This window comes from Lycium ferocissimum, chromosome 4, assembly GCF_029784015.1.
Source record: "Lycium ferocissimum isolate CSIRO_LF1 chromosome 4, AGI_CSIRO_Lferr_CH_V1, whole genome shotgun sequence".
NCBI lineage: Eukaryota > Viridiplantae > Streptophyta > Magnoliopsida > Solanales > Solanaceae > Lycium > Lycium ferocissimum.
Window position 1 is genome coordinate 28,805,290 of NC_081345.1, and position 13,757 is coordinate 28,819,046.

Consider the following 13,757-nt stretch of genomic DNA (forward strand, 5'->3'; position numbering starts at 1 on the left):
AGAAATTGAAGAGGAAAAAGAGTGTTTTCTGTGTGATTAAAGAAAGTTAAACCATCGTCTTATTAGATATAATTAATTTTTACAATTTAAACTCCTTTCCCGAGAATCAAAAGTAAAAGGAAAAATATACTAAGGTCCAATTCCCACCTAACTAAGATATTATCATGCATCAATTAGTTTATTTTGTAGATGTCGTAATTGAAGATTAATTTGTAATCGATAAGGGACCCTTAACCTACATTCGACTCTCAAACACACAATAGGGGAAAAAAGGACAAAATACTAAAGGCTAAATATTACAACTCTTTTGGAATAAACAAGTGAATTGGGTAACATGTGCCCTAATTAAATAAGCTTGTTGCTAATAGTTTTGGATAATTGACACATCAGACCATGATGAGTGGTAAAACATATCTAAAAGATTGCTTAGCTTTAAATGGATAAGTAATTATTTTCAAAATTCCTACTCAAAAGCAATACGTAATTCGTAGTGTTAATAATTTTTTTTGATAGTGAGTTAGTTAATATCAAAATACATATAAATGCTTAACATTACTCGAATTCAATAAATTTCCCGAAGATGAAATTGCGTAACATAGGTTCTTTTTTATGGGAGGGAATGGTCAGACTTTTGCTAGATCGCAATTATTAAGTCTAGCTGGAAAAGACTATAAAAGAGGAGATATTAACTTGGTAGAAAATACACTATTGAAGATAACTTCCAAAATATGCGTAATTGAAGATTGTTTACGAGTCAAAATAAAGGCTAAAAGTTAGCAAATTTACTTCAAAGTCGGCAAGATAAACTAACATGAAAATGGCAATATATTAATAGCCTGTCTAACCAACAAAAATGAAATACTACGTAGTTTATCCGAAAACAAAAAGAAGAAAAAAGAACCATTGTAAGCAAAAAATTAGTACTTTGAGAAAATATCGATACCTGAAAATATGATATTTTGTAAATCTTGATTTGCTCTTTGTTCTTGAACTTAAACCTAGATATTCTGATCTAGAACTTGAACTTGATATTTCTTGAATGCTTGAATATTTGTGGATAAATTTGTGGCTTTAAAATTAGGAATCCTATTTATAGTTATTGGAAACAAGAGTTATGACGAGGACAAACTCTCTCTCTCTCTTTTTTTTTTTTTTTTTTAATAATTTGATTGGATGATTAATCATCCACTAATCAGATTGAACCAATACAGGACCACATTAGATTGGCCGGAAAATGTAACTCTTAGATGTGACAAATTTTAATTGACATTTTGATTTGATTAGGCATGTCACGTCATTTTGGCATGTGACATGTTCTAATTTGCCCTTCCAATTGATTTGCCTTGCCACATTATCAAATCACTTTATTGATTGTAGATGGGCAACTTGTTTTATTTTGAGATTATGAATATCATATTTTTTTAAAATTACTATAATTATCTTTTGAATTACGTAAATATTTTTACATTATGGTTCTGTTTGATATGAAGGAAAATGTTTTTCAAATTTTCCATGTTTGGTCTTCAAAATGTTTTGGAAAACATTTTTTCTAGAAAAACAAGTCCCTTAAAAATAAGGAAAATGACTTCCCTAATGGAAGTAGGTAAAACAAGTTCCGAGTGACATTCAAGCGCATTATCTCCTCCCCACCCTTCCAACCAGGGGCGAATTTGGAGGGCGGGGAGGGTGTTCACCCAAACATTCTCGGCAAAAAATTACATTGTATATATATGGTAGGATTTATGTGTTTATGCACATATATTAACTTTTAAATACCCTGAAAAAATGTAAAAGGTTAGCTCAAACGGTTCAGGGTGTTCAACATTGTCTCAAGCGCCTTGGATTTGAATCCAGGGACAACATTATTTTTTATATTTAACTTTTGTTATTTTTTTTCGAACCGCTTGAGTGAAAATTCTGAATCCGCCACTGCTCTCAATGCACCCAACCCCCACGCCTTGAGCATCCTACCCCACAATCCCTATTCCCCCACTCCCTACCCCATCTCACCCCTATAATATTGCTATTATTACATATAATTGTTGTTGAAATAATATCTTTTTGTTTTCTTACCAAACACTAGAAAATAAGTAAGAAACCTACTTGTTTTCCAAGAAAACATTTTCCAGAAAAATATTTTCCATGGAAAACATTTTCCTTCGTACCAAACACGCCCTATATATATATATAACTTAAATTCATAAAAGGGAAAAGGGTCAAATATACCTCTCTACTTTAATTTATTGGCTAACTTTGCCCTCCGTTAGCCAAAGTAGTCAAATATACCCCTCCATTAGGCAAAATATAAACATATACCCTTGAGTGGATGAAAAATCCCAAATCAGCCAAAATTACGCATTTAACTAAAATTACCCATGCCCCATAAGTTAGACCTGACTCGACCCAAAAAATAATTTCACTCCACCCTAATATACCCCTCTCGACGCTTCTATTCTTCAGTCCAAACTTCAATGGGCTCATAAATTTTTTTTGGCAGTTGGTAGATGTATTGCCTCATAAATGTTTTTTCATAGAAGTTTTTGGCTTTTACAGAAGCTGTTGCAATGAAAGAAGAGTTGTTCCTATCCGTATCAGCCATACTTGTTTAATTATCAGCAATAAAGTATCTTATATGTTTGTTCTTTTTCCCTTGAATTTTATTTCTTATTCTTTGAGCATGGTAATCTATATATAATATTATATAATTAAAAAGAGGATAGTTTGCCTTAAGATTTTGACAAGTGTCAGCGTAGCATAATGACACGTGGTAGTTTTAGGACAAAGATAGTTAATTAGTTAATAATTGTTATTGTCTTTTAATCTATATTTAAATTTAATTCTAAAAAAAAATTACACGAAAAGGTGGTAGTTTTTTCCTTCATAAAAGGGAAGTTATATATAGCATCATAGTAGTGCATGTTGCACGATTACACACGTCCACAAACTCCTACTTTTTCTCTTACATAATTCTACATATTTTCACTTTCTAAACATTAGGAAAAATAAACTCCCTAAAAGTACCAAGAACCATGTACCTACTGTATTTTATTTTTCATTTTTTTAATATCTTCTCCTATTATCTATATCTATATCTATATCAATCTATAGTTTTAGGACAAAAAGTGGTTAATTAGTTAATAATTAGTTAGTAGTTATTGTTAATTAAAATTTAATTAAATTAAAATATTTTGTCAAGGAAACATCTGTGCGGTTCTACTGTTCCATGAATCACGATGGAGTCCTAAAACTGTTCGGACTCTTTTTCTTTTTTAGAAGTTATCAACTTTTTTACATTAACTATTTAAACTAAAAAATAAATTTTAATTAAACTGATGTATTTGAATTTAAGTTAAAAGATAAATACTGAGTCCTAAAATCATGCACCATAATTCAAGGTACGTTTAGGACTCTTTTTTTTTGTGAAGTTATCATACTTTTAATATGAACTATTTAAACTAAAAAATAAATTTTAAATAAACTGATGTATTTTAATTTAAGTTAAACAATAAAAATTTGCAATTCATTTTCTTTTAAATTCTACTTAGGAAAATGAAAATCTGAAGGGGAAAAAGAAAAGAAAAAAGAGAAGACGGTTTTTTTTCTTAAATTTTGACAGTTACTTAAATTTTTTACAGTTTTCTTTTAAATTGTTTAAGGTTTTTACCCTACTTTTGGGGAATTTAAGGCTTAATTTAAGGCATGTATCCTTATACTTAAAAAATGATTGTTGTCCATTTAAATTGAGTACATCTCAGCAGTTGATCCTAATAATTAGAAATTAGGATTTATTTTAAATTTTAGAAATATATGTGAAAAAAATATACTTTAAATTTCATGGGAAGATCAATTTAAATGGAACGTGCTAGGATAGTTACAACCGTAATTAAGTACTATATTTAAAGGAACATCATTTAAAGGATATAACAAGCAATGCACGATTTTTATGGATTATTTTTATGGATCACAAGGTAAGAATTTGGATCAATTGGTTTACTTTTTGTTGTTTGTAGGCCTGTAATTTTCTTCATTGGTTTGTTTTTTTGTTTTTGCATATTAGAGAAAACTTATCAAGGGGAACAATCGTCCTCATAGTGTGCATATTAGAGAAAACGGATTTTTCATCAGGTTTTTAATGGAACAAATTTTTTATGTTTTTAATTCTCCTCTTTTCTCTCAATCTTTGCATTGAAAGAATCAAAAGAGTTTCTTGAAGTAATTTTCAATTCGGTGAGTCGTTGTGATCTTTATGACTATATTGTTTTCAAAGGATATAACAAGCAATGCACGATTTTTATGGATTATTTTTATGGATCACAAGGTAAGAATTTGGATCAATTGGTTTACTTTTTGTTGTTTGTAGGCACTGTAATTTTCTTCGTTGGTTTGTTTTTTGTATTCGTCCTGATATTAGAGAAAACTTATCAAGGGGCTAATTCGAGGTCATAGTGTCAAAAACGGATTTTTCACGGATTTTTCACTTCCTGACAAAGCTATAGAATTTTTTTTGTCTGGTTTTAATGTTCATATTGATGGTCTTCAAATTTTTTATGTTTTTAATTCTCCTCTTTTCTCTCTATATAACAGGCCTTGAAAGGAAATCTTGCATTGAAAGAATCAAAGAGTTTCTTGAAGTAATTTTCAATTCGGTGAGTCGTTGTGATCTTTATGACTATATTGTTTTCTTCAATTTTTTTGGTCACCTATTTTTTATAGGACAGATAAAGTTCATGGGTGACCTGGTGTATCAGCATCGACCGTTACAATTCTTGAATCTTTTTATGTAATTGGTCAAATATTTATACAAATAGTTTATCCAAATTAATGATGCATATGATTAAGACTACGTATGTTCAATAATACTAAGAATCACTTATCACTAGATTATATATATGTCGTTGAGAAACTATTTGATCATTTTATCCTTAAAACATTTCTGCGAAACTTAATAATGAAATAAAGCAAAATTAAAAAAGGATGGCAAACATAATTCATACAAATATATTAGTATGTGGACCGTAGTTGCTTCCACTTTAATAACTAAATCATGCCCTCCAAAAATGTTTTGGAGATTGTATTTGGATCATGGCTCTTATGCATATTTTCTTTTCAATGCAGGAGATATTATTTGGCCATAAACCAATCATTCACTCAAATGCTAAAATTATATTGTATATTGTTAGACAAAATAACAACATGTCATAGCAAGAATTAGCATCAAGACTTGCGTTTCAAAGAGAATTGCCGGGAGAGACAAAGGATATAAGGTCAGGAATTGGTAAATTTCATGAAAATTCATATCATTATTGAAGGAGCACACATAATGCACTAACAATAAACCCAGTTGAAGGATAAAGCATGAGTACTACAAATGAGATATTTAATCATGAAGTAGACATGAATCTTTTAATATAAAATTATCCTTTTGTCAACATACTCAATGCAACTTGATAACAAGAACAACAAAGTACCCAATGAAATCCCACAAAGTGGGGTTTGGAGAGGGTACGTGGAGTATACGCAAACCTTACCCCTACCTTGGGAGGTAGAGAGGTTATTTCCGTAGACCCTCCGAAGTATTAAGAGTTGTAAAAGTTAATTGTTCATGAAAATACCATTCAATTTTTTGCAGGACTTATCTAGAAGATCTTATCTTTGAAGGATAAGAATAAATTGGATCTTAAAATCCTATACATTATTTTTCTAATTAAAAAATTTATGTTCCTAACAATTCATAAACTGATACTATTTTGATATTGAATTGGAATAAATTTCTTAACCTCTTTTATCTTCTCTTAGTAAGCTCGGATATTAACTTATTAAGTCAAGTGATGTGTTAGAAAAAGCCACATGATAAAGTTAAAGCATTGTAATAATACCACATTTCATCCAATGCAATGAATGCATCCGATTGTGAGTAAAATATGTTAACACTTGTCATTGATTTGTATATTTGTCTAAAATCAAGTTAGGCTTCGAACATTTCATAATATAGTTGGTTAAACATTTATGCTCTTTTGTTGTTCTCCGCGCATTACGCGGGACATTTTCCATTGAATGTCGTATAAATGGATTGAGTTACATATATAGAAGAGATTAGAGCAAACATGATCAAGTAACCTATTACTACTTCAAGTAGTTAAGTAGCTTCTGTATCCCCCCTTTGCTCATACATGTTTAATCTGTTTATATGTACTTAAGAACAGCGAAGGGAATCTTAGACTTCTCTTTATTGGTAATGTTTCTATATTTTTTTGACTCTTTGATCTTCAACTTTTTCGTACTTGCACCTTTAGTTGCATTTTCAAAAATGATAACCAAGCTAATATTTTTGCAACTATTCTCTCCATTTCAATTTAAGTGAACTTTTAAAACTTTTTATTTGGTCCAAGATAAGTGAATTGTTCAAAATCTAAGAGGTTATTAATTAAATATTTCCAAAGTTATCCTTATTTTCAATAGTTTTTTCATATCCCAACACTTACTATTTCAATCTTTACGAAAAATTTAGGGCAACACATAGGGTAATTTAGCCAAATGACCATTTCATTAATGGTATTAATTAGATTTTTTAAGGGGTCTGTCACACCCCAAAAATTCAATTATATTGAAATGGAGGGAGTACTAATTAGATGAACATTATGGCTCTCAATTAACACATTGACATTTATCCTTCAAGGTGACGGGAAGATTGGCAAAGCAACAACTTTTGAGCCGACAGTAATATCATCACACACATTTATCTAGACTTGAATCCTCTTAATAGCATAGGCAAAAATTAAACGCCAATAAAGCGGTAGCAGCTACATATATCATAAAAAATATTAGTCAATCCACAAAAATGAGAACATAAAATCTGCAATATATCACACATGGTTCATACACATTTGTTTCTATTATCTCTGCGTTCATTTTTTCTTTAAACTATCTGCACATCGCGCGGGTACGTATACTAGTACTTTCTAATGGTGCAAACTTCCCGGAAATTGTTCTCTGTTTAGTGAAGGATTAGAAAGAGTGAAACGTCTGGATGAGACACTTGACATGCAAGGCCATTGATTTAACTGTAATGTGTAGACTGTATCGTAGAACTTACATCTTGCAATCCAAACAAGTCAAATGTGTGTTGCATTTTCTGTAAAATCAGCAATTAGAAACAGGGAATGTGGAAGTCGAGACCTTATTCGGATTAGTCAAAGACATGCTACAAGAAAGGTAGAGGGGTATGTTAAGGTGGGGTGAAATTATTTTTTAGGTCGGATCGGGTCTAACTTATGGGATATGGATAATTTTAGTTAAATGGGTAATTTTATCTGATTTGAGATTTTTCATCCACCCACTCAAGGATATATGTGTATACTTTGACTAACGAGAGATATATTTGTCTACTTTAACTAACGGAGGATAAAATTAGCCATTAAACTAAGGTTGAGAAATATATTTTAGTCTTTTCCGTTCATAAAACCCACTCAGTAGACCATCAACCTAAATTCACGGAAAGAAAAACCTTATTTTTGTCATACAAGTAGGGCCCCACCCCCACCCTGTCACTGCATAAAATCGAAAGCAGCAGTTAGCCAAGAAGAAGCAATCTTGATTTTCTTGCATTTAAGTCGTACTTTGTGAGTTTTCACCTTTCTATTTAACTGCACAAATCTTTCCAACAAATTGTCCAAAGCCAACGAAACACATCTTCTTTTTAACCTTTTTTTTCTCACCCATATATTTTTGTCTGCCATTTATTCTTACCTTCTCTAAAATTGTCTGTTTCTTGGTCCTAAATGAAACTGCATTTGTAGTCCCATTAACTGTGAAATTGAATCACATTATCTTCTATTCTTGTTGTGGCCTTGTGGGGTTGTTGAATTTGAGGAAAAAGAAAGATTGTCAGCCATGTCTCTTGCTGGAAAAGGCTATCCAGATCCACAACAAGAAAGCACTGGAGTTACTAGTAATAATAATAATGCATCTAATTGTTGCTCAGAAGCTTTAGCTCAATTAAAGCTTTATCAAGCATTCATATTTTCAGTCCCTATTTTCTTTGCATTTATATTGTTACTGTTATTCTACTTGTTGTATCTTCGTCGTCAGAGAGCTGATTGGTCCTCATTGCGGATGAGGACTTCCACATTGCACACTTCAACTGAATCTGATGAGCTCTCAAGGGTATGTTAAAAGAACAATTTTATTTTTATTTTTATTTTTATTTATTTAAGATTAAATTTTATTGTTTTATGTCTTTGTTAATTGTGATTGTACCAGTGTGAACTGGGATTGAAGAAGGAGGTGAGGGAGATGCTGCCTATTATAGTCTTCAAAGAGAGCTTTTCTGTTAAAGACACTCAGTAAGTTTACCCTCCTTAATTTTTCTATGTAATGGACCAGATTGGGAGTTTAGACATTATGTGACTTTTGGCTAGTAATTTTGTTGAAGAATTAACCTAAATAGCCGCCCACTTATGTAAGTATATGTGTATAACTGTATATAATCTATGTATATCGGCTATGAAAAGTAAACAATGAATCTGAGGGGCTTTTTGAGTAAAGATCCCCTTTATTTGATTAGTAGCCTTTCCATGCTGCTGGTATTTAGAACTCTCCTTTAGAGACAACAGATCTAGCATTTAAAGTAATGGGTTTTGGATCGATGCAGTTTGCGGATTATATACGTTTTTATGTCTATAAACACCTGTTAAGTTCTTTTGCATATGTATACATGGTCCGGACCGACAGTAGTAGGTTTAGTTGAACACAATGTGAAGAGGGCTAAATTGGCCTCTGCCCCCACCCCCACACAATAGTGTGATCTTTCCATTTCTCAGCTTCTTGAGCCATGTGAGGACAAACATATGTGATGCAACATTGTTTGATTTTTCAATTCAACCTGCAGTGGATTGAATGTAAAGCCCAGCCTCTTGTGGCTGATTGGGGATATAGATTTTTCTCTTTCAGAGTTTCATGGGAGGTAGTTAGCTTGGGATTGATTGTTGTTGTAAACATTTCTGGGAGGTAGTTAGCTCTTATGTTATAGGTGAGTTATTGTTTGGTACATTTTGTAACTTGTTTTGGTGCATTACATGATGGTACAAATGAGTTGAGGGTTTCTTTTGAATTTGCTTGGCTACAATGTTATAGAAGAAAAAACAGACTTTTCGCTGGTATTCTCCATGAAATAGCTGGTTGAGATTCACAAATTACCACATATGGTACAAGTTTGTTAGTGTAACAAAAGGTAAGCCGGGTAAAAGCAGATCATGGCGTATGCAGCATAAAAAATCGGACTCTCAAATGCTAGTAGATGCCAACTAATATCACTGGCTCTTACATCTCCCAAATCAGTGAGTCCCTTCTCTATTCGCTCTTTTTGTGTGTGAGTGCGCTATGTCAAGTTCATAACCGTCATGGCATCTCCAAGTATTTTCTTGTCTAAGTAAAAACAACGAGTCGTCGAGTCCGACTTGGGTATTCATGATTTGAACTTCATGGGTTCGAGTTTGGATTTACTGGGTTTGAAATTAATTATTTGTACTTTTCTTAGTGACTTTCTTAACACGTATAAGGATCAAGCCAAGGCTACTCTGTCAAACTTTATAAGCATTGAGCCATCACGTCTCTTTACACTATTTGCTCAATCTACACATCAACATTTTTTTGGCTTGGAAAAGTTATCCAACAAATAATAGCGCATCTGCAGTAACTTTGATAGTGATATCAAATATATCTGCAGATGTAAAAATACAGAATGTAATCTTGAGATATGAATGAAACCTCACACTTCTTGATACATGTAAACATACCATTTGTATCCAAATTCAATATCAAAGATCTGTTAGCATGATACATCACAAACTTCTTGGACTTCTTGAGCCATTATTATTCTGACACTGATATAGAGGACCAGGCAGAGTCACTTGCCTACTTGGAAAGTGTATTTGGAAAAAAATACCATAAATATTTCCCATCAATGATTCATTAATAATTTCAGTAGCTTTGCAGTCGGCAGCCGATGTCACATTCTAAAAATGTGCCTCTTGATGTTACACACAACTAACAATGATATGTGGATCTTCAGATGGCTGAAAACTTGTGAACATAATTAACTGGTCCACACAGAAAATCATTGCTGGATCTAAAACTATTTAGCTAAAAGAAGTCAATCTGTCATCATGTGAATATGGGACCGCATCCCTTAAAATGCACCATCATGAATAGCCTTGATATTGCTGAGATTTGGTTCTAGACATTTGTTGCTTCAATCTTCATGTTCTTGTACTTGCAGCTTATTTCATTTTGGTCCTTAAAAGCAAGATATCCCCACAGATTTAGTAATTCTGATTGTGGTTTCTGTGGCAATTGTTGCTGGGAAATGCAACACCATTTGCTTTATATTACGAATATTCAAACCCATATTGGAGAGAACAATAAATTTTAAGAAATGTCAGTTTGAAATTCTTCTTATTGACAAACTTTTTCAAGGGTTGATCTATAGTTGCACATCAAGTCTCTCAATTTAACTTTCTTCGCTAATTTAGTTCATGTATGTTTACTAGCGATGACCAAGGAAATAATTGTTTTATCTGGACTGCACATTTATGGGGTCAGAGTTACATATTGTTGAAAACAGATATGCTTCCCAGAGAGGAAACTCAATATTTAAACATTGTTTTCTAACGAAGTTTGATCTTTACTGGAACAGATGTTCAGTGTGCTTAGCGGAATACCAAGCAGATGATAAGCTTCAACAGATACCTGCTTGTGGGCACACATTTCACATGGATTGCATTGACCACTGGCTAGCCACTCATAACACTTGTCCCCTCTGCCGCCATTCCATCCTTGCTCCAACTAACGCTTTCACTGAAACACCTGATAGGAGCGCAGAAACAACTTCTAGTGAACCAGATGCTGATGAAACATCTCATCGGAGCAGCTCTGAATGTTGTGAGGGTCCTCAAGTAGGTCAATCAAATTCAGAGCTAGAAACCAGAGAAGAACCGGAACACAGCTCGTCTAATGAAGAAGAAAGTGATAGTCATAACGTTGACCGTGACAGGGTCTCGAGAAACAAAAGTCATGACACCGTGCAGGAGCAACGTGATTCAGTTTGATTTTCGTAAGTTAGGGAAGATAAAAATATGAGCCATACGCTAGATAGATGTGATGCAGTTTGATGCATGTTAGGGGACAATAGGGATGAGACAGTGCAGGATGAATTTGACCACATAAGTTTGGCCCTTTGTTGGGATTCCAAAATACTCCAGTCTTGTTGAGTGCACATGGACTTTTCTCAGCAAATGGGAGGCAGAACAGCTCGCATAAACCACCGCATGTTCAACGTTTACGTAATGTTACCGTCTGTAACAAGAAGCAGCTCAAACAATCCTTAATGCAAGTTTTAAGGATTGTTGTACCATGTAACCTTTCTGAGTGATAAATGTATTGTTGTACCATGTAACCTTTCTGAATGATAAAGGTTAATTGTGACTCTAGAGTTGTACCTCGTAATACTATGTTGTGCTTAGGTGTTAATATTATGCATGACATGCTAATTGCTTGCTCGGCCTCTGGTGCTCTGACAGTATTAACTTATCATGATCAATAATATTCAGAACTATGCATGTATTATTTTTACATAATCAATTTCAAGTTTGGATTGAGGATGAGAGTTGTGATAGTGCAAATAGTTGACTATGATGAATCGTCTATACATAGAATATACATGTTTACATGGAATGAAAAGGGTCCGGATAGATCAAAATGAATGCATATAGTCGATTTTAACTAATTTGGGATTAATGAACACTTACTGGTTTGATATTGATTAGGTATCTTGAGAACTTCTAATTTTCAGTCTCCACAATATTTTAATCTGCTTGCACTTGAAAGTCTTGCTTTATAGATTTCTCAAATTCTTAGGTATATAAGTTGGTCAAATTAGTTTATAAATTTTCTTAGAGCTAATTGATGTATTTGGTCATTTGCACTTTCGGCCCCTTTTTTGTACCTTTCAAATGGGCCGGACTTCAATTTTTGATCTTCAAAATCAAACTTATACCTATAGAGTATAAATTACATATCATAATCAGTGGCGGAGCTAGAATTTCGGCCGAGGGGGTTTAGAATATAAAAAAGTAAACATACGAAGAAGCCTAAGGGGGTTCAACATCTATTATGTATACATAAAAAATAATTTTAACCTTATAAAAACAGTGTTTTCTTCCGATGAGAGGTTCGAATGAACACTCTCGGCTCGGCGTGGCTCCGCCACGATCATAATAAATGAACCTAAAAAAAAGATGGAATGAACCAAACTACCCCAAAAAAAATGTGGTATCAAAATACTCTTAACGCGTAATTTCTTGCGTTACATAAAAAGTACTTAACGTCCCACGTTAAAATCCGTCACCTCGAGTTTTGAGCTTTTTTTTTTTTTTTTTTTTAAACAAATTACATAGCGCAACTTTTTTACGCGCTATGTAAACTCGCCCCCCTAACTCCCACGTTTCCCACGTTGCCCCACTCCTTATACTCCCACTGTCCCCACTCCTTATACTATCTTATCTTTATTTTTAACAATGTGACTTTCTATAAAAACATACTATATGCCAAATACAATGTAATATTTTTACAATTATTATTTTGTTCACAATGATAGATTATATTAATAGTATCACTATAATACTTTAAATTTTTTAAGAGACAAACTCTCTAATAAAAAGGTAGAAGAGTATTTAAGTTATGCTAATAACTTAATTAAAGTGGAGCAAAAATTAGAGACTTTTACATAAGAATAGAGGAAAAGGAGGAATTAATTGAGATCTAGAAGGCACTGATAGAGTATAAAGGTTTTAAAAAAACAATAAAAATATTAATTTTTATGCCGTAGCCTTAATTTTTATGCCGTAGCCCGAGCAAGAAAATGACTTCATTTTAAACAAGATCGGAGAGCAATATTAAGAAGATAAAGTGACAAAATAATTAGAGGACATAAAATTAAACTATGATTTTTAAAAATGAATTATTATCATATTAAAAATATAGAACAAAAATTAGATTGTTTAACCCTCATACTATCTTTGCTACAACTTAGTGTTGGATCTTAGTACATTTTATTATATACCCCATTTTCCTCAAGCGTTATATTCATTCTAATCTTAACTCATTATAATAACATAAACTATTTCAAAAAGGAAAAAAAAGCAAGCATGTATTTTTTATAACGTATATTTTAATAACTTATACAATTCTTATACAATTAAAATTTAGAGAACAATTGAATAAGTTATTGTATATTTCAATTTTTGAGTAATGTATAAAGATCATGACTAAATCTAATAACTTGATTTTTTGTGTAATGTATAAAATTTGCAAAGGTTACAAATTACATAAGCATGTAACTTTTATTTATAAAAATATAATAGAGAAACCCTACAATTTGTCAACATCGCTTTTAAATTTCATGCTTAAGAAGAAAAAAATGATATTATTTGGACTGTTATTTTATATATTTTTTACTTTCTTTTTTGAAATAGTTTATGTTATTATTAATGAGTTAAGATTAGAATGAATATAATGCTCGAGGAAAATGGGGTATATAATAAAATGTACTAAGATCCAACACTAAGTTGTAGCAGCATAATATGAGGGTTAAACAATCTAATTTTTGTTTTATATTTTTAATTTGATAATAATTCATTTTAAAAGAATCATAGTTTAATTTTATGTCCTCTAATTATTTTGTCACTTTATCTTCTTAATGT

General features: G+C 32.1%; 1 protein-coding gene across 2 annotated transcripts; it reads left to right on the top strand.

The window, feature by feature from the left end:
- The first annotated feature begins 7,504 nt into the window (after nt 1-7,504).
- Nucleotides 7,505-11,481, top strand: LOC132052130 (RING-H2 finger protein ATL7-like). 2 transcript variants are annotated; one of them, XM_059443504.1, is made up of 4 exons: nt 7,505-7,619; nt 8,089-8,163; nt 8,260-8,342; nt 10,694-11,481. In XM_059443504.1, the coding sequence occupies exons 2-4, from the start codon at nt 8,113-8,115 to the stop codon at nt 11,103-11,105; spliced, it is 546 nt and encodes a 181-aa protein (XP_059299487.1). In that variant the 5' UTR covers nt 7,505-7,619; nt 8,089-8,112; the 3' UTR covers nt 11,106-11,481. The 2 variants fall into 2 exon arrangements, with proteins under 2 accessions (XP_059299487.1, XP_059299486.1); XM_059443503.1 differs by lacking the exon at nt 7,505-7,619 and having other exon boundaries at nt 7,626-8,163.
- Nucleotides 11,482-13,757: the final 2,276 nt, after the last annotated feature.

Coding starts and splice junctions, on each gene's coding strand:
- LOC132052130 (XM_059443503.1), top strand. CDS start 7,891: ATGTCTCTTGCTGGAAAAGGCTATCCAGATCCACAACAAGAAAGCACT. Junction 8,164..8,259: donor AATCTGATGAGCTCTCAAGG/GTATGTTAAAAG, acceptor TGATTGTACCAG/TGTGAACTGGGATTGAAGAA. Junction 8,343..10,693: donor TTTTCTGTTAAAGACACTCA/GTAAGTTTACCC, acceptor TTACTGGAACAG/ATGTTCAGTGTGCTTAGCGG.